This window comes from Leguminivora glycinivorella, chromosome 4 (assembly GCF_023078275.1).
Source record: "Leguminivora glycinivorella isolate SPB_JAAS2020 chromosome 4, LegGlyc_1.1, whole genome shotgun sequence".
NCBI classification, from domain to species: domain Eukaryota; kingdom Metazoa; phylum Arthropoda; class Insecta; order Lepidoptera; family Tortricidae; genus Leguminivora; species Leguminivora glycinivorella.
Window position 1 is genome coordinate 6,100,957 of NC_062974.1, and position 23,361 is coordinate 6,124,317.

At 37.6% G+C, this 23,361-nt stretch overlaps 1 protein-coding gene across 1 annotated transcript in view; it reads right to left on the reverse strand.

Annotated features, from left to right (window-relative positions):
- Positions 1-6,686: 6,686 nt before the first annotated feature.
- Positions 6,687-23,361, reverse strand: part of LOC125225169 (probable G-protein coupled receptor 158) — a 259,716-nt gene continuing 243,041 nt past the window's right edge. Inside the window, exons 10-12 of the mRNA XM_048128746.1 lie at positions 19,048-19,153; positions 7,821-7,964; positions 6,687-7,328 (exon numbers count right to left, since the gene is read on the reverse strand). Coding sequence (XP_047984703.1) covers positions 6,708-7,328; positions 7,821-7,964; positions 19,048-19,153 — 871 coding nt within the window. The 3' untranslated portion in view covers positions 6,687-6,707. The remainder of the gene's footprint in view (positions 7,329-7,820; positions 7,965-19,047; positions 19,154-23,361) is intronic.

Consider the following 23,361-nt stretch of genomic DNA (forward strand, 5'->3'; position numbering starts at 1 on the left):
CTGCTGGATGTGTGCGAATTCATCCATTCTTTCCCTCAATTCTCAACCGCCTAGAGCCAAGGCAAGGCCAGGCCAGTGGTCGCAGGTTCGAGTCCTGCCGGAGGTGTGAATTTTTCCATTTTTCATTTAATTTAAAAATATGTACTCTAAAGTTGTCAAGCCGATAAACTTCGTTTGTCCTTTTCTATCACTCCAATACAAAAGGGACAAACGAACTTTATCGGCTTGATAACTTTAGAGTACGTTTATGAAGAAGGGGGTTAGGTATATTTGAAATTAGTGTCTATAACGGAGATATGATGAGTAGCAGGTTAACGTGGTAGGGTTATGTGATGAGGAAGGATGAGTCTCATAATATAGGCAAAATGTTAGAGATGAATGATGATGGTTGTACAGGGCCCCTCCCATCATCATGCCTAAAAAACGATGGATTAATTGGGTGAAACAAGATATGAAAAAGAAGTGAGTGCTGAGATGACGAAAGATAGAGACGAATGGAAGAGAAAGCCAAGTTATACTGACCCCACATACCGTGGGATAAGGGGAAAGCAAGATGAAGAAGACTTGTTAGTGTTGAGTGCGATATAATGTAGTAGTAATAAACATGGTCTTACTTGAAGTACTTATTCATTTCGATGAATATGAAATCATAATTAAAACATTTGATTCTCTTCGTTTAATTTTCAAATAAAATAAAGTAAAAACTGCACCACCACCAGGGTTCATGTTCTTGTTTTAATGTATTGTATAAACACTTGTGAAGAATAAATTAAAAATTACACGCACACTCCTTTAGGGGGTGAAGGGCTAGTAAACAAACTTCGATAGATAACTAAACTTCTTTATTTAGACAGTCAACGTATTTCATAGTGATTATTCATGCTAATGTCTGCATTTATAAGGAAATCTGCAATATAAATGAAATCACAATGCTTTATAAAAGAAAATGATTGAGAAATTGTAAGGTTGTAACATATTTCATAAATAATTAACACATTTTTAATCGGTTTCACATTCACTCGGTTTATTTTTAATTTTGCTACATTTTATACAAATCAATGAAAGGTTTCCGAATACACATATTTAAATAACTGAGTAAAAAATTTAAACCTCATTCATTTAATTATTCGCAAATCTCGCATATTTTCTCGCGTTACTTACATCAATATTATTGCAAATTATTTATGAAATATTGAAGCGATAACCGTTATATTTACATTTATTTACTTCCTAATTATTTACTTAATTTTATATTAATACAATCCCATATGTCTTTGGCTCGTAGGTACATGTTTTAAGCATTTAACTTAAAATCATTTTAAGGAAGATAATGAAATATTCTTTAAGGCAGATATTGAATTTCCTCATTGAAATATTCTTTATCAAAAGCAAAAAGAACTCTAACCGTCAATTCATTGTTGCTATATACATTGAAAAGGACAATAGACAAAATCGTGAAAATTTTACCTGTTTAGTGACTTAAAATGGTTTTGGTGATGAATGAAAGAAATTATGTTTTTTTTTTACATAAAATAAAGCTAACGCTCAAAGGTTCAGGTTCACTTGACCTTCCAGGGTTAGCCAAATAACCCACATTAAAGAAATACCTAATTACCGGCCTGTTGATGGAACTTGGCCTGCGCACTACCGTGCGCTTGGATTGTCTAAGGGTCGTTCATATTGCCCTAAGACATTCGTTTTTTTTTAATAGCCCTTTTATGTGTCCCACTGCTGGGCAAAGGCCCCGTGATTTCCACAGAATCCACAGCTCCCGTTGGTGTGCTATTTCTGACCAATAAAATAAAATAAAAAATAAAAATGTATGGAAAATTTCATAGATCCCCGATGTTTGATGCCGATCAGTCTGGCTAACTATGGATAATGCATACAATTGTATGTCTAGTATGAGATAAATAGAAGACAAAGACTTTATGGCCACATTATGAACCCGTGTTGAAGCTAGAAAAAAAACTTTATTTACACTTGCTACATGAACAAGATTTACAAAAAGATACTGATAACGACAACTAATGTACAATTTGTGCGTTATTACATAACCTTCAACAATAATAAACTTATCTACAGTGAATTCATCTTTACTTGTCCAATCATGTAAACAAAAGAAATGTCAAATATGGCCAAAGACAATTACTAGTGATTGGTAATGGCGATAAAATGATGTAATAACGGTTAGTTGTAATCCCAACATTACGATTCATTGACAATAATAGACTTTGTAATGTCAGGAGTTTTTGATGTTATCCGCTCGTATGATAAAAATGATATTTTTCAGTGATTTTCTGATTGTTTTCAATACTTTGTGGGTGTCTTTAAATATATAATAACATTTTAATTGATGATTAATGTGTGATTCCAGAGAAAAGTGAGATAATGTTTTCCAGCAGTGTTTGTTTATATGATTGGACAAGTAAAGGTGAATTAACTGTATAAAGTAGGTATGAATTATACAAGAGGTACTAATAGGAATGTTCAGTAATAGGTTAACGTCAGTATCAAAAGTATGTAAGGTACAGTGGGGCAAACCTTGACTGGGGGGCAAATGTAACTGGTCCATTTTTTTCATGTTATATGTTCGTATGATAGGAGTGTTCAGTGGATACATATGTAGAACTCAACATCATAGTGTAATAATGGAAAAAAACGGATTAGTTACAATTGACCCCCAGTCGAGATTTGCCCCGCTGTACCTTAATATTTTCTAGACTAGACTCAGAAGTTGTAAACGATTGGGATAGCCTTCTAACGACTTTAGTGTCATGCGGACCGACTTATGTCATATTATGTATACGCGGTGTAACCGAAAGATTATAACTACGCCGTTTTGAGGTCAAGCAAATATCGAAAAAAAAATTTTTTTTTGTGTATTTTTTTGTTTTATTCGGTGTATTTTCACCTAAAAAGTAACTGGTATTCCTAAAACTGGCACTTAAAATGAAAATGTACATTTTTTTTCAAAAAAAAAACTTTTTAGTAACTTTTTGATATCTATCAACGAGGATAGTTAGATTATATCCGTTAACGGCATAATCGCCATCAAAACAACGTTTTGTTCTGAGAAATAATAAGTCATTGTTATTTTTTTCAATGCTTAAAAATCTGAAAGTACGCGAAGTCCATAAAAGTTTATATGAAATTATCATCATCATCTTGTCCCGGCCGGTTTCGGCCTCAGCGACTGGGTTTGGTATGGCTATTGAGAGCGACGGTCATGAGCTCTCAGGTGGCTGACGTAGCCTATTTTCGCAGAGAATGTACGACCACACTCACTGCATGTCAACACCCCTCCGATGTAATTATAGTTTATGACCGCAGGTGACCGGGCCTTTATCTCGTCGCGCTTGGCGTCAATTTCCACTCGCCTCTGATTTTCGAAGGCTTGCACTTTTGTTCTCACTGTATGCCTCCACTTCGGCCGATCTTGTGCCGAAGTCTCCCAGTGCGATGGTTCAATGTCACATCTCCGCATGTGACGCTTAAGCACATCTTTGTAGCGCAAAAATGAAATTATACTCTTCTAATATGATGAGGAATACGCTGTTAAAATTATTCGGTTTCCTCATATTACACCGTATATGTACGTACATAAGTTCATGTTGTCGTCCACGCGCGCCCGCTTCGCTTAAATAGGCTAGTTTCCTACTAGTCAAATCAGCTTCCTAAGAACTGTCAAAACGATTTGCTAATATGGAATTACTACGAAATACTGAGGAGTGACGTCACGGTCAATGCATTTACCTTATATCTTTCCCTTTGACTTATTAAATAGAAATTATGTTTAAACATAACTACTGTCCAATGTTTCTTCTAATTATGTGGTGCTTTATTTCGTGCACTTCATAAAATATTTTATTTTAAGTATAGGAAACTAGCATATTCTCCCTGAAGTTAATGCATATTAGTACGGTGCCGATGGCTCCGCGCCGTCGGTCCGCCTGAGACTAAAATTAGCCTAACTTTAGCCTTGCATAGGACACAGTTTGTAACTCTATACATCAGTAAATGCGAGTTATTTGTATAGGCATAGTAAAGTGACTTCTAGCGACAATCATGCGTCAATCACGCGTCAAATAGTGTGAATTATCAGTACCACTACTCGATACTAGGTGTCACAGTGTCTCGTCTGCCAAAAATTTAATATTAGAACAGTTTACAACTTGTATTACAAGCAGAAGGAATTGAAAACAGAATACTGATTAATACTATTGTAATATTAGCTAAAAATTGGTGAGCATTAGACTTTTCGTTCGTCGCGACATAAAGTCAGCTGCAGAGAAAAGGAGACCCCCTGCATACAAATTTGTATACAAGGGGGTCTTCTTTTCTCTGCAGCTGACTGTACATATTGACAAGTAGCAGCACTGATAATTTACGCTACTTGACGCGTGATTGTCGCTAGATGTCACTTAACTATGCCTATATAAATAACTCGCATTTACTGATGAATGGAGTTACAAGTGTTACAACTCTTACTTATACTTACTTATTTCTCTATGATGCCAACCTAGGTTGGTCCGACTCTCATAAGAAACGAATATTCTTTCATATGTACGACAATCGAACTGTGATAGATAAATTTGAACGCTGCATATATTACATTTTTTTATACTTTTGATACTGAATGTACCTTTCGAAGCAGATATTTCTAGTTCCGCCTCTCAGAACTTTGCTCACACAATATATTACAATGTTACAGAAAACTCATTTTATACACTTGCAGTGAGTAAATATTCACACAACTGATGCAACCATACATTTCAAATAAAATTTTCTCATACTTAAATTATTATTTTACATAAATTAATGGCACATTTAGGGCAAGTTGCACCAAATCATTTGTCAACTTAGGGCCGGTTGCATCAAACTGTCTGTCACCGTTAAAGAGTTCGTTAATTTTTATTGTGTGGGAAGTTCCATAGACTGCTGCGTTACGAGGACGTGCCTGTCAAATGTGGTTGATGCAACTGGCCCTTAATGTTGGTGTTGTGTTATAGTGATCCTGTCTGCAAATAGATGGTATGGTAATGTTAATAAGGTCATTTATTAGGTATTTACATGTTTAATGTGGTTCTCCTTGTTTTAGCATAATCTAAATTGTCCAATTTACATTGTGCATAATATGTTACGTCATAGTGAGTTCAGCATATTTGTCCGCAGTGCTGTGAAAGGTGATCATATGAATCGTTTTGACGTATAAAATAATTTTTGTATTGCTATAGTAGAAAATACGAATGATATAATTAATTTTGTATCGGTTGGAATGTATAATTCAATGTGTATCTGTACGTATTTTCTCTCGAAAATACAGTCAGCTTCAGCAGTTCACTCTAGATACAGTCATGTATAGATTTCGATTATTTATTTATTTGTATTGTGTATATCGTTACTCTACTCTTCAATGTTTCAAATGTCGGACTTTAGATCTTCAATGGCAGCCATTATTACGCTAAATTTGCTGATGGACATAAAAAGTTTGACTTAATCATAATTTGGTGATCAGTGAGTTAACAAAGTGTTGCAAACTGCCCTTATTTTTAACAATAACTCTATCTCATCTTTTAACCCGTGTCATAAAACCAGCAATATTTACAACTTAGATACATCAAAATCCTTATGTCAATATTTACAAATTACTAGATTCACTAGTTGTCTTTCTGGGCTGGATAATTACAATATCTCATAATATACATGCGTTTAACAATTATGACATTAAATTGAACACAAAATAAAGCTCTGAAGGAATTATTTAGTAACATTTTATTACATTGGTAACTCCTATAATGGTCAACATCAATACAAAGCTAATATTCTACTTATTAATCTAATGGAACAAAACAATTTAATCTATACATTGGAAATGTAAATAATATTTTCTTTAAAGACATCGAATGTCTTTTATCTTATTGAACGGTTCACGCCTAGTTCAGACTCCAGTCTCTCACAAAGGATAGTAAAACTAAGCTGTTCTAATTTTAGTTCAAATTGTTTGTATGTCCTTTGTGAGGTGAAAATAAATGAAATTGAACACCAAATATTAAAACAGATAAATTAATAATGTTATAAATAATAAATACTTATTTAAAATGCTTTTGATCAATTCTATATGAATGTTTAATAAAAAGGAACCTAAAAATCGCTGTGAATTATTAAAAATAGTGAAATCGCGAGAATAAAAAAAAAACTCATATTTCCAATCGCATTCATAACCGACTATTTATTTATTTACATCTTTATTCTTATCGAGTATAATATTTAAATTTAAAAGGAAGAATATTTACTTGTGGAATAATTATTAACTTTATCTTGATATGCTTTCAAACTATTTTATAATTAAATTCCAAATGACTACATTACTGGAATTGGACCCCATTATGCAATCCGTTTTTAATAATTATTTTGATGAAAAATATCTTTGACATTCATTTAAAATAAAATTAACAGGAATTTTGAAACGTTATTGAAAACTATTTTGTATTGAAATATTTTATATTTCTGAAATGTTCGAATTAAATACATAAAAGGGTCCAAAGTTAGCAACACTCAATCACAGTTAAGACTAGCGTTTATAAAATACTTATCTATCTTTGGACAATCTAACTGTATTAAAATTATCTCAACGTAAGTACAGTCTTTGAAACTATTCCCACGACTTACCGCTTCTGAGAGAAGACGTCTTTAAATATGGAAGATTACACAGTGACTTCTTCAGTAAAACGACTTTTGTCATCCAGATTGATTACGATGGCGTGTGTCCGAGCGTGACCTGATCTCACACCTTTCAGCGTCTCTGTACTACTGGGACTTGATTTTAATTCACTTTTTTCACTTTTACTACTAAAACCATTCCTACTAGCTACCTCAGGTGGCCTTATATCACTACAGTTCGCTTCACCGGATATTTTAAAAACACCATTCTGCTTATCATCTGTCTGTTCATCATTTAGTTCTGTTTTTCTTTTCGGAGAATCCGTGGCTATTGTGACATCAGTGTGACTAGGTTCTGTTTGACTGTCATCGACAGTTTTTAAAGGACTAAAGGTTTTGTGCTTGTATGCTGGCGGAGCTTCGAAGGGTAGATCCCTGCCGCTGCTACTGGATTCTTCGGCAGGAGTGACCGTACACATCAGGCGGTCAGCCACAGCACTGAATACAGTATTTAGTTTAAGTGGTGCGGAGTGGTCCGACGTGGTTGGTTTTCTTTCATGTATTGCTGAAGCATCTTGCATGGCTGTGATGCGTCTAGATATGGCGCCATTGCCACACCGCTCCCGGAGCTTCTCAAGTTGATTGCAGATTTTTCTGAACTCCTCCTATGCCAAAAATAAATGGTCAGAGTTTAGAAATAATAATCTATATAAATCCAAAGACATATATAACTCCGTATAGACAGATAAAGTCTAAGAAAAAAACGTACCTCAGTACCATACACATACGTTACACCTTTGGGGAACGCTCAGCTAGATGGCGCTAATATTAATATTTCACACTTATCAAGCACACATATCAAGCTAAGAATATAGGCCAAATTGTCAAAACTGAGGTTCATAAGTTTTAAGCTTGTGTCGAGAGATGGCAGTCTATGCACTGTGATTACACATTTTACTTCGAAAAAAAAATGAAAATGAAATATTAATTTTTCAAGTAGGCATATTACAATGCGCATATGAACGTCAAATAAAGCTACGCCGGCTCTAACCCTACGCCTCAGCCTCGAGAAGATTTCAGTCCCCCCTCAGTTCGACAGTAACTCTCTATAATACTCGATCCTCTCTGATAAATCCAGCTTTTACAAGTATACTGACCTCGAGTTCCCTCTCAGTCATGTTGTCACAGAACCTCGTGCTGCGGTTTGTGGTCATGGTGTAGGTGGACTCGGCAGCACGAGACCTGAACTTGCCAGTCTTCTCGCGCTCATCTTTGCCATGCCCTTTGTACACCATGTATGCCTGTGAACAAAGTATAAAGAATATATACTTCTTGTCAGATTCAGATTCAGATTTTTGTCATGGATTTCGAATTTTAGAGGATTCACTTCACATTCAGATTTAATTATTTATCTAGGGTAAATACAACATGTACTATATCCATACTAAATACAGAATTTAGAAACTAACAATAAAATATTTTCTAAATATTGTGTCAACGACTCAAATATTTATTTACTTATGTTTTAATATCTCACTTTATCAGTCAGAAATGAAGGGTAGGTACCCTTAAAATAAAAATGGTATTCAAAATAATTCATATGCCTTTTAGAATCAACATTTTTAGCGATGCAAATAAAATTGTATATAAAAATAAAACGATTTCACGAAGCAATATATGAAAGCATAACTCGATTAAGGACTTCGAAGTGCACTTGCTACGATTCGTTAGATTAGGGTCTCTGATATTTTATGAAAGTACTCGTATTTATGATTTTCAAATATAAAACCTACATGTATACCTAAATATAACTACGTAATTGTTACAACGAGACAATATTATCGACAAGCAAACAGAGCAAGTGAATTATTCCAAAATTGATCCACAATATTAAACTTGAATTTTCCAACGTAATATGGAGAAATTAGCAATTTATAAGATACTAGTTTTTGCCCGCGGCTTCGCTCGCGTTAGAAAGAGACAAATAGTAGCCTATGTCACTCTCCATCCCTTCAACTATCTCCACTTTAAAACTCACCTCAATTCGTCGCTCCGTTTTGCCGTGAAGGACGGACAAACAAACAAGACACACACACTTTCCCATTTATAATATTAGTATGGATACGTTTCAATTCAATACTTATACGCTCCAGGTTAATCTAGTACCTACTTTAAGAAGTTGAAAAATCGACATTCCTCTTTTCCCTATAATAAAATTAGTACGAACATGAACTTGGGCGACACAACATTTCGCAAGTGCCGGCTTTAACGAGATGTTTCTGTGGCCGGAATGGATAAATGAATGGATTACTTTAGTGCGATAAACATGATACATCAATCAGTTGGAACATTACATTATTACTAAGTAAGTAGCAATACATAAGCTATAGTATACTCGATTTAGCGCCAATTTACTCACTTTTGCTGGGATTTTGGAGTTATTTACTTTAAGTGTATTGAGATGTAAAAACTTTTTTATTTTATTTTCACATTAAAGGTGGTCCCTTTATAAGGCAGTAGTTTCAAAAAACAACTCTGTAAGATTATTTTTTTGTATTTTTTTTCTTGCACATAATTTATTGGACAACAGGATGGCGATGAGGTTTGAATTCACGATTTTTTGAGTCTTGCTGATTAATAATAAATAAAATATTATTTTGATGTAATTTTCTCTAATAAAATGGCAAAAGGCCACACAGGCTTCCTATGCAATCGAAGTTATTCCTCCACTCTAAATCATCGTTCAGGGCCCCGTTTCTCGAAAGGTACAAGCCTTGTATTACAAGTGTGTTTCCATGACAACTCATACGATTTGACAGTTCGCGCACTTGTAATACAAGGCTTGTACCTTTCGAGAAACGGGCCACTGGGCTACCGGTTGTTTGCTTCGCAGAGTCAACTCCACCGTTTGCCTACTCTTCGCTTTACAAACGAATCGGTGCAAATAGCGAAACAGTAAGCAAATCAAAGTTTTCAAAGCAAAAATAAATCAGTTTATAAAATTTCGAATAGGTACATTTTTGTTTGGTGTACTTCGGTGGAATGCGACGAAGTGATTGGTTGACGAATTCAAACCACGCGCACTACTGATCATAACTTTTTGCGTTCGTTAGTCCACACAATTGACTTGTATTCATGCACAATTTTACGAAGCAATACACAAGTTAATTAAAGAATAAATCGCAATATAAGGCCGTGAACACACTGAACTTTGGCAGTAAACTGTTTGAAGGATAATCAACACTAGAAATGTTCGGGCAAGCTATTACGTGACTAATGGTCGAAAACCGGGTTTTCCAAAGTGTTATCGTATCCTTAGCTTTAAATTTCGGTATCGAGAGAAAAACCATTATTTTTAAACCAGTTTTAAAATTTAAGTATGGAATATAAACGGTTAATAACTGATCGAACCGGTGTTGACCTCTTTTTTTAAACCGGTACCGAGTTTTTCAATCACGAATCCCTATAACATAAAGTCAAGTGTCAGTTGCCCTGGCCCAGACCTGGACCGATGGGCACTCCTCAGGGATGTTTGTGGCTAAAGGGGGAATGCCACTCTGTTTTATTAAAAGCAAATTAATTTAAGCAACGAAAGTAAATAAGAACTTAAGAGCGTTATAACATTTCGGCGTCGGGCGAAATTAGGTATTTTACCCGCCGCGCGAGCCCAATATGCCGACCCTTTCTAGCACGTCTTATCACTCGCTCGCACTACAATAATGGGCAAAACAATCTTGATCCTTCCTATGGAATTTTGATAACAACCACAATCTACTATCTCGATATAAACTTTTGATTTCTAATAAACATTATTTTGTACGAAAATACTAGAATATAGCGCAAAATAATATTAATTATGTTAAAATTTATTTAAAAATTTAACGTCATAATTATAAACTATGATTATATTTAAGTAGATCCCATCCCAAATATTTGCTTTTGTTATATGATAAGTATTAGAGTAGGTATAGTACATTACGATACAAGTGCGTAAAAAAGAAAGTTCGAAACGAGTGGCGATAAATTAAAACACGACCGAAGGGAGTGTTTTAAATCGACACGAGTTACGAATTTCCTTTTTGCACGTGCATCGTACGACGTTTTTCAGTACAGATGAGCCTCCGAAGTTTCGACCTGTTATATAATGAACCACTTCTCGTACTAGTGCGTAAAAAAAACACCATCTGTACTGAAAAAGTATATATTAATATGATGATAAAATATGTCAAATACAATTCTAATTACTTCAAGGTGGTACTCAGGGTCTGATGATGGAGCCAGATGGTGGTCACCAGGTACTAATGAACCATGTGACTAAACGACTTCGTGTTTATGCTCGTTGGGTTCGTCTCAACAAGACCTTTGATAAAAGGTGGTACTTAGGGTCTGATGATGGAGCCAGATGGTGGTCACCAATACCAATGATTCATATGACTAACCACTTCGTGTTTTTTATGTTATTCACATATGCGAGTTGATTTTTTGGTGACCACCATCTGGCTCCATTATCAGACCCTGAGTACCACCTCTTGTCAAAGATCTTATTGAGACGATCCCGTTGAGCCTATACATGAAGTGGTTTAGTCATATGGTTCATTGGTACTGGTGACCACCATCTGGCTCCATCATCAGACCCCGAGTACCACCTCCTGTCAAAGGTATTGTTGAGACGAACCCAATGACCCCAAACACGAAGTGGTATATAGTCATATGGTTCATTGGTACTGGTGACCACCATCTGGCTCCATCATCAGACCCTGAGTACCACCTCTTGTCAAAGGTCTTGTTGAGACGAACCCAACGAGCCTAAACACGAGGTGGTTTACTTACATGGTTCACTGGTACTGGTGACCACCATCTGTCTCCATTATCAGACCCTGAGTACCACCGCTTGTCAAAGATCTTATTGAGACGATTCCAATGAGCCTAAACACGAATTGGTTTAGTTCCATGGTTCTTCGGTACTGGTGACCACCATCTGGCTCCATTATCAGACCCTGAGTACCACCTCTTGTCAAAGATCTTATTGAGACGATCCCATTGAGCCTATACACGAAGTGGTTTAGTCATATGGTTCATTGATACTGGTGATCACCATCTGGCTCCATCATCAGACCCTGAGTACCACCTCCTGTCAAAGGTATTGTTGAGACGAACCCAATGACCCCTAACACGAAGTGGTATAGTCATATGGTTCATTGGTACTGGTGACCACCATCTGGCTCCATCATCAGACCCTGAGTACCACCTCTTGTCAAAGGTCTTGTTGAAACGAACCCAACGAGCCTAAACACGAGGGTGTTTACTTACATGGTTCACTGGTACTGGTGACCACCTTCTGGCTCCATCATCAGATCCCGAGTACCATCTTGATGTGTCTTATCATCTTGACCGTATTGTAATTTTCACATATTTATCATCATAACGTTGTAATATACTTTATATACTTTAACATTCAAACATAACAAAATATTACAAAAGCAAATATTTACGGATCTAGGATCAAATTCGTTGGTCGCTGTTTACACACACACAATGCGAGGATAGCCCGTGTATAAACAAGGTGTCCGACCCACACAACGATAAATATTCTCGACGTTCGCGATGAAAACTCGGAGAGCGAAGCGACATACGTCTGACCTCCACGAGCTCCGACGCGGCACTGAAATCGCAGGCGTCCGTCGCCGGTAAAATAGCGACAGGAAGGCTAGTTTTCAAAAAATTGGTAAAAAATCATTATAAAATATTATAACGACAACTGGATAACAGAAATTTAAGCAGATTGTGCAGATTATTTATATACTAAAATAACTTCGATAACATGTAGATTTTCGGAGAAATGATCACTTGTTTCGATGTATTTTCAAGACAAAATTGAGTTCGTTTTACTCTCAATTTCTCAATTTCAAAGGATTAAATGATAAATATTGTTTAATGGGCCTAAAGTACAAGATATTAGGAACTTAAATTTACCGCATTTATGAGAGTGAGCTTATCAAATTGTACATAATAAGAGCTCCGAAATCAGTGCTTCACGCGGTTTTTCCTAAACGAGCATCAGAAAAAAAATCATTACCAATTGAATAAGCTTTTTCTTTCATAAGTTTTTTGTTTAACCTACGGTTAATAACATGTTCTAACTGAAACAAGTACTTTTACTGTCTTTTAGTATGGGTAAAGTGTACAATTTTATCGTTGAATATTGCGAATTTTACAATATATCGCCAATTTTTGTCATAGCGCTCTTAAAAGAAAGTTAACATTTGCTTTAACGGACGCGTCAAGGTTAAAAAATATTATTTGTTAATAATTGGTTTCAACCACATCGGAATGTTAGTTTATTCTTATAATATTTTTTTATTCCAGATATTTTTATTACTTTAAAAAAAATGTTAGGTGAGTAGGCGAAAGTACATACTTATGTATATTTAGGTAAGGTACACAGTCTGTCAATTTAGACGGGGCAATTGCAACTGATCCATTTTTTCCATGTTTACAATGTTTACATTATTAAATAGAGTGTCCACTGTTTATACCTATATATGGATCGCGTGTCCAGTGGATATAATGTGTGGAACTCAATTTAATAGTGTAATAATACATGGCAAAAATGACTCTGTAACTGTGTCTCTTTTGTTTCCTTTATGTACAATAAAGCTTATACATACATACATACATACATACAAAAATGCATCAGTTGCATTGCCCCCCAGTCGAAGTTGTCGCGCTGTATAGGTGAAAAACTTAAGAAAGTCACCTGTTGTGTGTGTGAGTGACGTGTTTGAATAGAGAACACATATTTAAAATTAGTAACACAAACAAAACAAACGCCTATTCGAACAAGTCACTCTCACATACAACAGGTGACATTCTTAAGTTTTTCACCTATACCGTATACAATACATATATAGTTATATTTCAGTTGTTTATATTCCTTACAGTACTGTCTAATTTGAAATTGATAGCTTCAAATTATGTAAAATTATTGTCTATTGATTGGCTTACATTGACACGAGAACAAGCATTCATTACGAAATCGGAGCTCAAAATGTATTCTAAATTCGCTATTTCCTCTAATTTTGCGAGGCTAACCGCATGATGGGTGGGTGATGATAATTAAGTAGGTATCTCACTGATTTAGTAGAAGTTTAGTTGTGTGAAAGGAAATCTGTCGCTTAACTTCAAACTCGGCTTAAATCCATTCAGATCCTTCACTTGTCACGACAAATACATACTCTTTATTTAACTAATACTAATAAGTTACTATACGTAAAACTCAGAATAATAGTAGGTGCGTGCCACGTTACTACATAAGCGAACGCGTGGCGCCCCCCGGCCACTTGTTACCTCGAGGCAACTGCTAGCGGGGAGGTAACGCGCGACCTCGAGCGAGTGACGTAGGCCTGCGGGCCGATTTTTGAGTCTCACGCGTTCGAATTCAGAAAATTGTCACTGAAAATAATAATTAGGTCACCGTTTTCAACCGGTATTTTAGTGGCAAAATCCCGTTTGCGAGATTCCTAAATCGCTCCCCTGGTTATACTCCCTTTTGTAGATAATAAATATAAATCGTGTAAGTTTTGTTTATACTGCTAGGTAGTTATTATAACAACATTTAGTATAAGGTCAAATGAAATATGTATGTAAAATACTAAATAAAGTAAAATTTAATAACCATACAATGTTGTTGTCAAATTGCATTTTAGGTTCAAAATATAATTTAGGGTCGAATAACGCGGCGTACTCTTTTAATTTTCACATTTTATGTGGTCCTCTTAATCAAATGACAAATTTAAAAGAAGACTACATCGATCTTCCCTAAACGTTCGAACAGAAGTTCATTAACTCAATCGTAGAAAATAAAATAAAACTCCTGAACTATTAGGCCGAGAGCTGACTACGCTATTGAACTGTGAAAAGAGCCAATTTAGTTCTTAAAACAGTTAGCTAGACGTCTAGCCGCTCACTGATTGCACACTTCGCACATTTTTCACATTGGATTCTGAAAGCTTCTGTTATAAATTACATGCTCTGAGTAAATGACACAGAAAACAAATTACATTTTGGTCTAATCTATACAGGGTGAAATTAAAAGGACAAATCTTTTTATTTTTGTTTTATCACTACCTGTGGAGTTCCTGTAATTGGCTCTTTGTTTTTTATGTTTTTTTTTAAATAGCTGATGGTACTCCTTAAATAAATAAAAAATAATAAAACTTTGCATAGTGACTTTTGAGGTTATAATGAACAACTTTTATAATGGTACCAATGCTGAAATCGCGAAAAAATATTGGCTGTTCCATAGAAATGAGCGGCGTCATGACAGTCGAAACATATGAAACAGATAATTTTTTTGCGATTTCAGCATTGGTGCCATAATAAAAGTTGTTCATTACAGGGACCGGCCCGCTATCCCTTATACGGGGTTTTGTATGGGTATTTCGTTAGGCTTAACTTACCCTACCCTTTTGACGCGATACCCTTTCATTTTGCTTTTAAAGCCCTAACGAAAGCGCTTACCTAAAATAGCCCAATACCCTTTCAAAACCCTTATCATCGGCTCAGCCTAACGCCATAAGGGTGAGCCTTATATTGGGTTTTATTTGCTTTCCTTATAGATCATATCGTGCGAGTTTAAATCCTGTTCCTCGCTCATAAAGCACACATTACTCCGAACGAAATAACATACGATCGTTACCTATGGCGGCACTGTGTGTGATATTTGCGCGTTTCTGTTTAATGGAAACGGCTGTAGATAAAATAAGGTTCAATTTTCAATACCAAATACTTATAGTTATGATAGGCTCCTGCTTTGCTCGGGTGTAACACAGGCAAACGCTGCTTTTTAGGGTTCCGTAGTAAACTAGGAACCCTTATAGTTTCGCCATGTCTGTCTGTCCGTCCGTCCGTCCGCGGATAATCTCAGTAACAATTAGACTAGAAAGCTGAAATTTGGTCCCAATATGTACATCAATCACGCCAACAAAGTTCAAAAATAAAAAATGGCAAAAATGTTTTATTAGGGTACTGAACCCTGGCTGCACCTAGAGGAACTCGGGTTTAGTGTAATACAGGCAAACGCTGTTTTCGTCATCGGACTTGTCTTGATGAGTACTCGAGTGAGCAGTACCCGAAGTCCAGCTGATGCTGAACCCTGGCTGTACCTAGGGGAACTCGGGTTTAGTGTAACCCAGGCAAACGCTGTTTTCGTCATCGGACTTGTCTTGATGAGTACTCGAGCGAGCAGTACCCAAAGTCCAGCTGATGCTGAACTCTGGCTGCACCTATGGGAACTCGGGTTTAGTGTAACACAGGCAAACGCTGTTTTCGTCATCGGACTTGTCTTGATGAGTACTCGAGTGAGCAGTACCCGAAGTCCAGCTGATGCTGAACCCTGGCTGCATCTAGGAGAACTCGGGTTTAGTGTAACACAGGCAAACGCTGTTTTCGTCATCGGACTTGTCTTGATGAGTACTCGAGTGAGCAGTACCCAAAGTCCAATTGATGCAGAACCCTGGCTGCACCTATGGGAACTCGGGTTTAGTGTAACACAGGCAAACGCTGTTTTCGTCATCGGACTTGTCTTGATGAGTACTCGAGTGAGCAGTACCCGAAGTGCAGTTGATGCTGAACCCTGGCTGCACCTAGGGGAACTCGGGTTTAGTGTTACACAGGCAAACGCTGTTTTCGTCATCGGACTTGTCTTGATGAGTACTCGAGTGAGCAGTACCCAAAGTCCAGCTGATGCTGAACCCTGGCTGCACCTAGGGGAACTCGGGTTTAGTGTAACACAGGCAAACGCTGTTTTCGTCATCGGACTTGTCTTGATGAGTACTCGAGTGAGCAGTACCCGAAATCCAGCTGATGCTAATCCCTGGCTGCAGCTAGGGGATCTCGGGTTTAGTGTAACCCAGTTAAACGCTGTTTTCGTCATCGGACTTGTCTTGATGAGTACTCGAGCAAGCAGTACCCAAAGTCCAGCTGATGCTGAAGTCTGGCTGCACCTTGGGGAACTCTGGTTTAGTGTAACACAGGCAAACGCTGTTTTCGTCATCGGACTTGTCTTGATGAGTACTCGAGTGAGCAGTACCCAAAGTCCAGCTGATGCTGAACTCTGGCTGCACCTAGTTGAACTCGGGTTTAGTGTAACACAGGCAAACGCTGTTTTCGTCATCGGACTTGTCTTGAGTACTCGAGTGAGCAGTACCCAAAGTCCAGCTGATGCTGAACTCTGTTTGCACCTAGGGGAACTCGGGTTTAGTGTAACACAGGCAAACCTGGGAAAAGCCAGGGTTCAGTATCAGCTCTACCTTGGTTACTGCTCACTCAAGTACTCATCAAAACAAGTCCGATGACGAAAACAGCGTTTGCCTATGTTGCACGAAACCCGAGTTCCCTTAGGAATAGCCAGGGTTCAGCATCAGCTCTACCTTGGTTACTGCTTACTCAAGTACTCATCAAGACAAGTCCGATGACGAAAACAGCGCTTGCCTATGTTACTCCAAACCCGCGTTCCCCTGGAAAAAGCCAGGGTTCAGCATCAGCTCTACCTTGGTTACTGCTCACTCAAGTACTCATCAAAACAAGTCCGATGACGAAAACAGCGCTTGCCTATGTTAAACCAAACCCGCGTTCCCCTGGGAAAAGCCAGGGTTCAGCATCAGGCCCCGTAGCCGAATGGCATTTCTCCGACGCCAAACGAAAGCGATACGCCGCTGGCTCTGTCGCGCCAATACGCAAGCGCGATAGAAATAGATATCTACTAGCGCTTCGTTTTGTGAGCGTTTCGTGAGCGATTGTGCCATTCGGCTAGCCACCCAGCTCTATCTTAGAAACTGCTCACCCAATTAACTCATCAAGGCGAGTTGGATGACGAAAACGGCTTATTTTTATGTTGGCAATTAACGTTTTCAATGTGTAATGATAATGGTTAATTGTATTGATTTTCGGCCAACACTGTATATTTACAAGCATACATACATATTTACATAATTATATTCATACATACATACCTACATACATTCATACATACCTACATACATTCATACGTATGAACATACATACTGATCTATGGGCGACGATGATCATTTACCATCAGGCGATCCATCAGTCCCCTGTCTCCCAGTTCATTAAAAATAATTTCTAGCCGTGTTCTACTTCTATCCAACGAAAACATGTTTCGTTGCAAAATTAAAAATGGGACGCATAGTGCGGAGTGGCAACAGCGCATTTTCCTTCCTGTTCTTACACTAGCTTAGATTCATAATCCTGTCTCTTTCACGCAAGGCTCGACTACGCTTTGACAAAAGGGAAAGCCTTATAAATAGCGCTTAAAATAAGGGTAACCCTTATTAAAGGCTTGCAAGCCGTATCGGATAGCGGTAAGCCAATGCACAGGGCTAGCTTTATTGTTTTGCTAAGTTTTTTGTAAGGGCTAGTCAAATGAATGGGCTTGCAGTTCGAAAGGGAGAGTCTCTCGATTGGGTCGTCCTTACGTTAGGGATTCCCAATGAAAGGCTTGTAGCGCGGAAGGGGTTGTCCGGTCCCTGGTTCATTATGACCTCAAAAGTCACTATGCAAAGTTTGATCGGTCCTTTTTATTTCACCGTGTATAGATTATTATTATATGAAAAGCATTGTTGATTTTGTATTTATTCTCTAAAAAAAGGCATTTTGTGTTTGAATAACGAGAGCGATGCGATGCAAATATACGAAATGCGAATATACTTAATATTCCACAATCTCATTAGTTTTTTTTTTCATATATCTGAATTGCCATAATGAATCCCTCGCCCTCGAGCAAGATGGTTTTAACAAGTACATAGTACGTATCCTATTTTACGAAGCTTATAGTTCAAGTTTGCAAGCTTGTCTTCTAGCTACAAATATAATTTGTTTTTGTGTATCAATAAATATGATACGGAAAACAAATACACTGCCAAAAGGACGAGAACTTGTAACTGTAAGCCATTAGGAAAAAAGTGGATCGTGTCATCGTGCATGACACGAATTGTCACGCAAACGTCGTCACAGTCATTTTCTTAACAACGAGATAAAAAAAGCATTAACAATAATATATAATATAAAATAGACTAGTCCTCAAGATTTCTAATTTGTAATCTATTTAAAATATCTCTTTAGTACCTATTGGCTTTTAGCGCATGGAACAAAGCGATCGCAGCGCTTTTGATGGTGAATATTGAAACTAAAAGTGAAAAGCGTCTTTGACATTTTATGCAAATTATATGGCACAAAAGAAAACTATAATTTACGATTACCCTTGAAACATCGGTGTAATCATACAAACAATTTCAGTTTAAGGTGATAAAGCACGGAGGTGTGGTAAGGGTGCTGCACATTTATCTCTCCTCTTACCGTGCCTACCTTGCTCCCGAAGATGAAGCAAAGCAGCAGCGTGACAGTCAGCTGCGTGTGGCAGAAGAAGATGATGTACAGAAGGTCGGGGTTGGCTGGAGACTGGAGGAATAACCTGTGGGACAAAACTTTGGTCAATTTCACTTTCAAATGTGCCGTTAACTGGGTAAACCTGGGTAGACCTAATTGTCGTTGGCGCTTACATCCCGCGATTCCCGCGGCGTCGTATTTGCATACGAACATCGTTCATAACATAAGTGTCTACGACGCATCTTGGGTATTTACTGGCCGACAACTACTTCAAACGCTAGATTGTGGCAGCTGACGGGACAAAAGCCCGTAGGCCAGGAAATACGCGCACGGAAGTGGCGATGGATAGGGCACGTGCTACGCAGAGCAGACAACCACCTGTCCAAGCAGGGTCTCTGCTGGCAATCACCTGGCAGTAGACGGTCGGGACGGCCTTGTATCACGTGGAGGCGGTAAGTGGAGAAGGAGGCTGGCGCAAGTGGACTAGGCTGGAAGGATTTGGAAGCAGTCGCCCAGGATCGTGAAAAGTGGAAGATTCTTATAAGAGGCCTATGTCCCTAGTGAGGGATAACAGGAATACATCATCATCGTTCATAACGCCGTCGACAATAAGGCGAGTTAGGCGAGGGGTTAGTGGTCAAACCCGATAAGTTGATCAACTTTGTTTTTGTAATTCGATCTATGTGCAATTTCCACAACGTTCTTATTTCTATGATAAAATATCTCGATTTATCGGGTTTTACCTCTAACCCCTCGAAGGTCTCTTTACCCAGATAACGTCACAAATATGCAGTTGTTGAGCGCGGCGAAATAACAATAAGTACAATGTATAGGCACTGGTCCCACCGCGAGCCAGTAAGCTATGAGCTATCAGCTATAAAAACGAACAAAAGATAGTCGCTCCCGTGCAAATAAAAGAGACACGGCGATGTTTATAGTTACTCGCCCAGCGGTGAGTTATCAAAATCGCCGTGTCTCTTTTATTCGCACGGGAGTGCTTATCTTTTGTTGGTTTTTATAACCAATAGCTCATAGCTTACTAGCTCGCGATGGGACCAGTGCCTTAAGGTCAGGGATCAGGCCCATTTTCCAGTACCTATTACTCTAATTATCGCAGCCATGAGCTAGTCTCATCCAGAAGAGACCCGAATGCTTTGTGACTGACATGACATGACATCTATTTTAATTTATAAATTATAATTGAAGCTTAAAAAAACACATATTAAAAAAATTATGCTGGTATTTTTTTTATAAATAAATACGCTTGCTTATCTCCGTGGATGTCTCATTTTTATTTATACCGCGGCGCGTGAACTCGCATGTGATTGTGTAGATACGTTGCGCTGCGTACTATGAAGTTTCAAACAATTTAGCGAACTGATCTTAAATGTCACATTGTAGTGAAACTTGCATGCGAGATCTCTTACTGTAGAAGTCCTTTTAGCCGCACGAGTTAACTGTTTCATTATTTTTATAATATTACTGTCCATGAAACTGTCATGTAATAGGCTAGTTTCCTATACTTAAAATAAAATATTTTATGCAGTGCACGAAATAAAGCATCAAGATCCACATCCACTTTAGATCCGGAGGTCGCGGTTTCGAACCCCGGCTCGTATTACCAATAAGTTTTTCGGAGCTTATGTGCGAAATGTCATTTGATATTTGCCAGTCGCTTTTCGGTGAAGGAAAACATCGTGAGGAAACCGGACTAATTCCAATAAGGCCTAGTTACCCTTCGGGTTGGAAGGTTAGATGGCGGTCGCTCTGGTAAAACTAGTGCCTACGCCAAATCTTTGGATTAGTTGTCAAAGCGGACCCCAGGCTCCCTTGAGCCGTGGCAAATGCCGGGATAACGCAAGGAGGATGATGATGATATGTACAGTAGTTATGTTTAAACATAATTTCCATTTAATAAGTCAAAGAGAAATTTTAACTATAAAACTCCCGTGAGACTCATACATATTTAAAAATAACCGAAACAAAACCGAACCGAACGAAATTGAACCGAAACATGTCGAACGCTATATCGACTTAATACGTCAAAGAAAAATATCGTCACTACTTTAAAAAAAACTTGTATCTTCGTCTGTCAATGAAAATAAAATTGTAGTAAGTATGTATGGAATGCATATAGACTTACTGCGTTTTAACTTTGAGGAGCAGCGTGAGATACGAGATTTTTTCAAAGTAGTGACGATATACATATAAAGTAAACGTCCGTCCGTGACGTCACTCCTCAGTATTTCATAGTAATTCCATATTAGCAAATCGTTTTGACAGTTCTTAAAAAGAAGCTGATTTGACTAGTAGGAAACTAGCATATTACTGCAGTCGTGTCGTGCAACCGTAGTCGTGCAGTGGTGCCGTCATGCAGCTGCAATGCTGCGGTTAGAAATGGCCTATACACAGAATACATTTTATATACAAGTACAGAAAGCCCTCTCCAAAAACCCGTTTATAGAAAAAACGACTCATGCTACGATACCTATTAAGCTCAAATTATATTCACGTAGAAGTTCGTTCTCTTTCTATCGCGTAACTCGTACCTTTTCTGATGATATCAAGGTTCCTCCTTTTAAAAAAGAATGTAATGTTAATACTTAATTACTACCTTTTTATATTGCTCTACTTTAGCTCGATAAAACCTAAGATATGTCTTAGTTGTATGTAGGTAGGTTTAATTTTAATAAATTCGCGTGTAACTAGTTAGGAGTCCTTACTTAGATACTTAGGTACCTTAATTGAAACAGGCCTGATATTACCTACTCAAAGGCCTTGAATAATTCCGCCCTTTAGTTATTTATGTCAACAAATGAGGTTTTTACGTATAACGATAAAATACACATAAAATATCAATTCTGTGAAAGCGATCGAATTAGTACGTAGGTATGCGACGAACAACTCTCGCGCGTGCGTCACCGCTCGCCCGTGAGGCCCTACTGATTTGCCCCTCGCGAGGGGTACCTACAGTTCGATACCTACCCGCGCGAGTGGGACAGGCCTGCTAGTACCTTAAATCAAGCCATATAGCTAAATAGCGGAATACTCCCCCTCTGCGTAAGCCCGCCTTCAAAGCGAATCAAACTCAAAGGAAAACCAAGTAAATATTTAACGTGCCACGTTGATAATATTAAAAGGCATGTTTTGTGAAATTCTCAACTCATTTTCCGAGATTCCATCAAGTTATTATTTCTCGGAAGTTTTTTTTATAAACTTGTTGCTATATGTATTGCTTATTAAATTAAAAATTAAGTTTTATTTAAGATTCAGAACAACATGGCCTTGATTTCATTCTGGTTTGTTAGGTCTAGTGAGTTTTAAAAGAACAATTGGATGTCTAAACCAGAAACTTAACTGGCCTATAATTCACTAATATTATGAATAATATTAGTGAATTGCGATTATTTTAAACAAATACAGTTACTTATAATATATCAGTTATTCGGGATGCCTATACACTATAATACAACCTTGTGTGTTTTAATAAAAATACAAATAATAAATACAGGCGAAATAAAAGGAACATGCTCAGTCGCATCAATATTTCTAGAACGACAGCTGGAGCGTGAACGATTGATATGTACAGTCAACCAATTGGAACCCTAGGCCACTCTACATCCATGTCAAAATGACAAACAGTAAGAGATTTCTGACAATCTGATTTATAAAGTCACTCTATGACATACTCGTAAAGTACAGCAGGGCAAATCTCGACTGGGGGGCAAATATAAGTGGTCCATTTTATTCATGTTTTACAATGTTTGCATTATAAAATAGAGTATCCACCGGTTATATATGGTAGGCGTGTTCAGTGGATACATGTAGAACTCAACATCATAGTGTAATAATGGAAAAAATTGATTATTTACAATTGTCCCGCAGTCGAAATTGGCCCCGCTGTACCATAGTTCTACAGTGGTCTAGGGTTCCAATTGGTTGACTGTACACACATCATGACCACTGCCGTGTGAGGCAGAACTAATTGAGTGATTTATATGAAGTGCCTTTTCCCTTCTGTGTTCGCTGTAGAGAAATGTGTTTTTTTTTAAATTGTAAATGGGTTTACTCTTGGCCACAGACTAGCCAAGGGCAAAGGTGTGGCCTTCGATGGAGTGAGCTCGCCCAGAAGATGCCTGTTCACCCTAGATTTGACGGTTGCCGGGTTCTATGAGCTCGGAAATAGCCGCCGGCAAGGAATTCTACTCCTTGGTAGTGCGCATCAGTAATCAATTATTAATTTTATTCGTTCATACAGGGGTCAAAAGTCATTAAAATACAAATTTATTAACG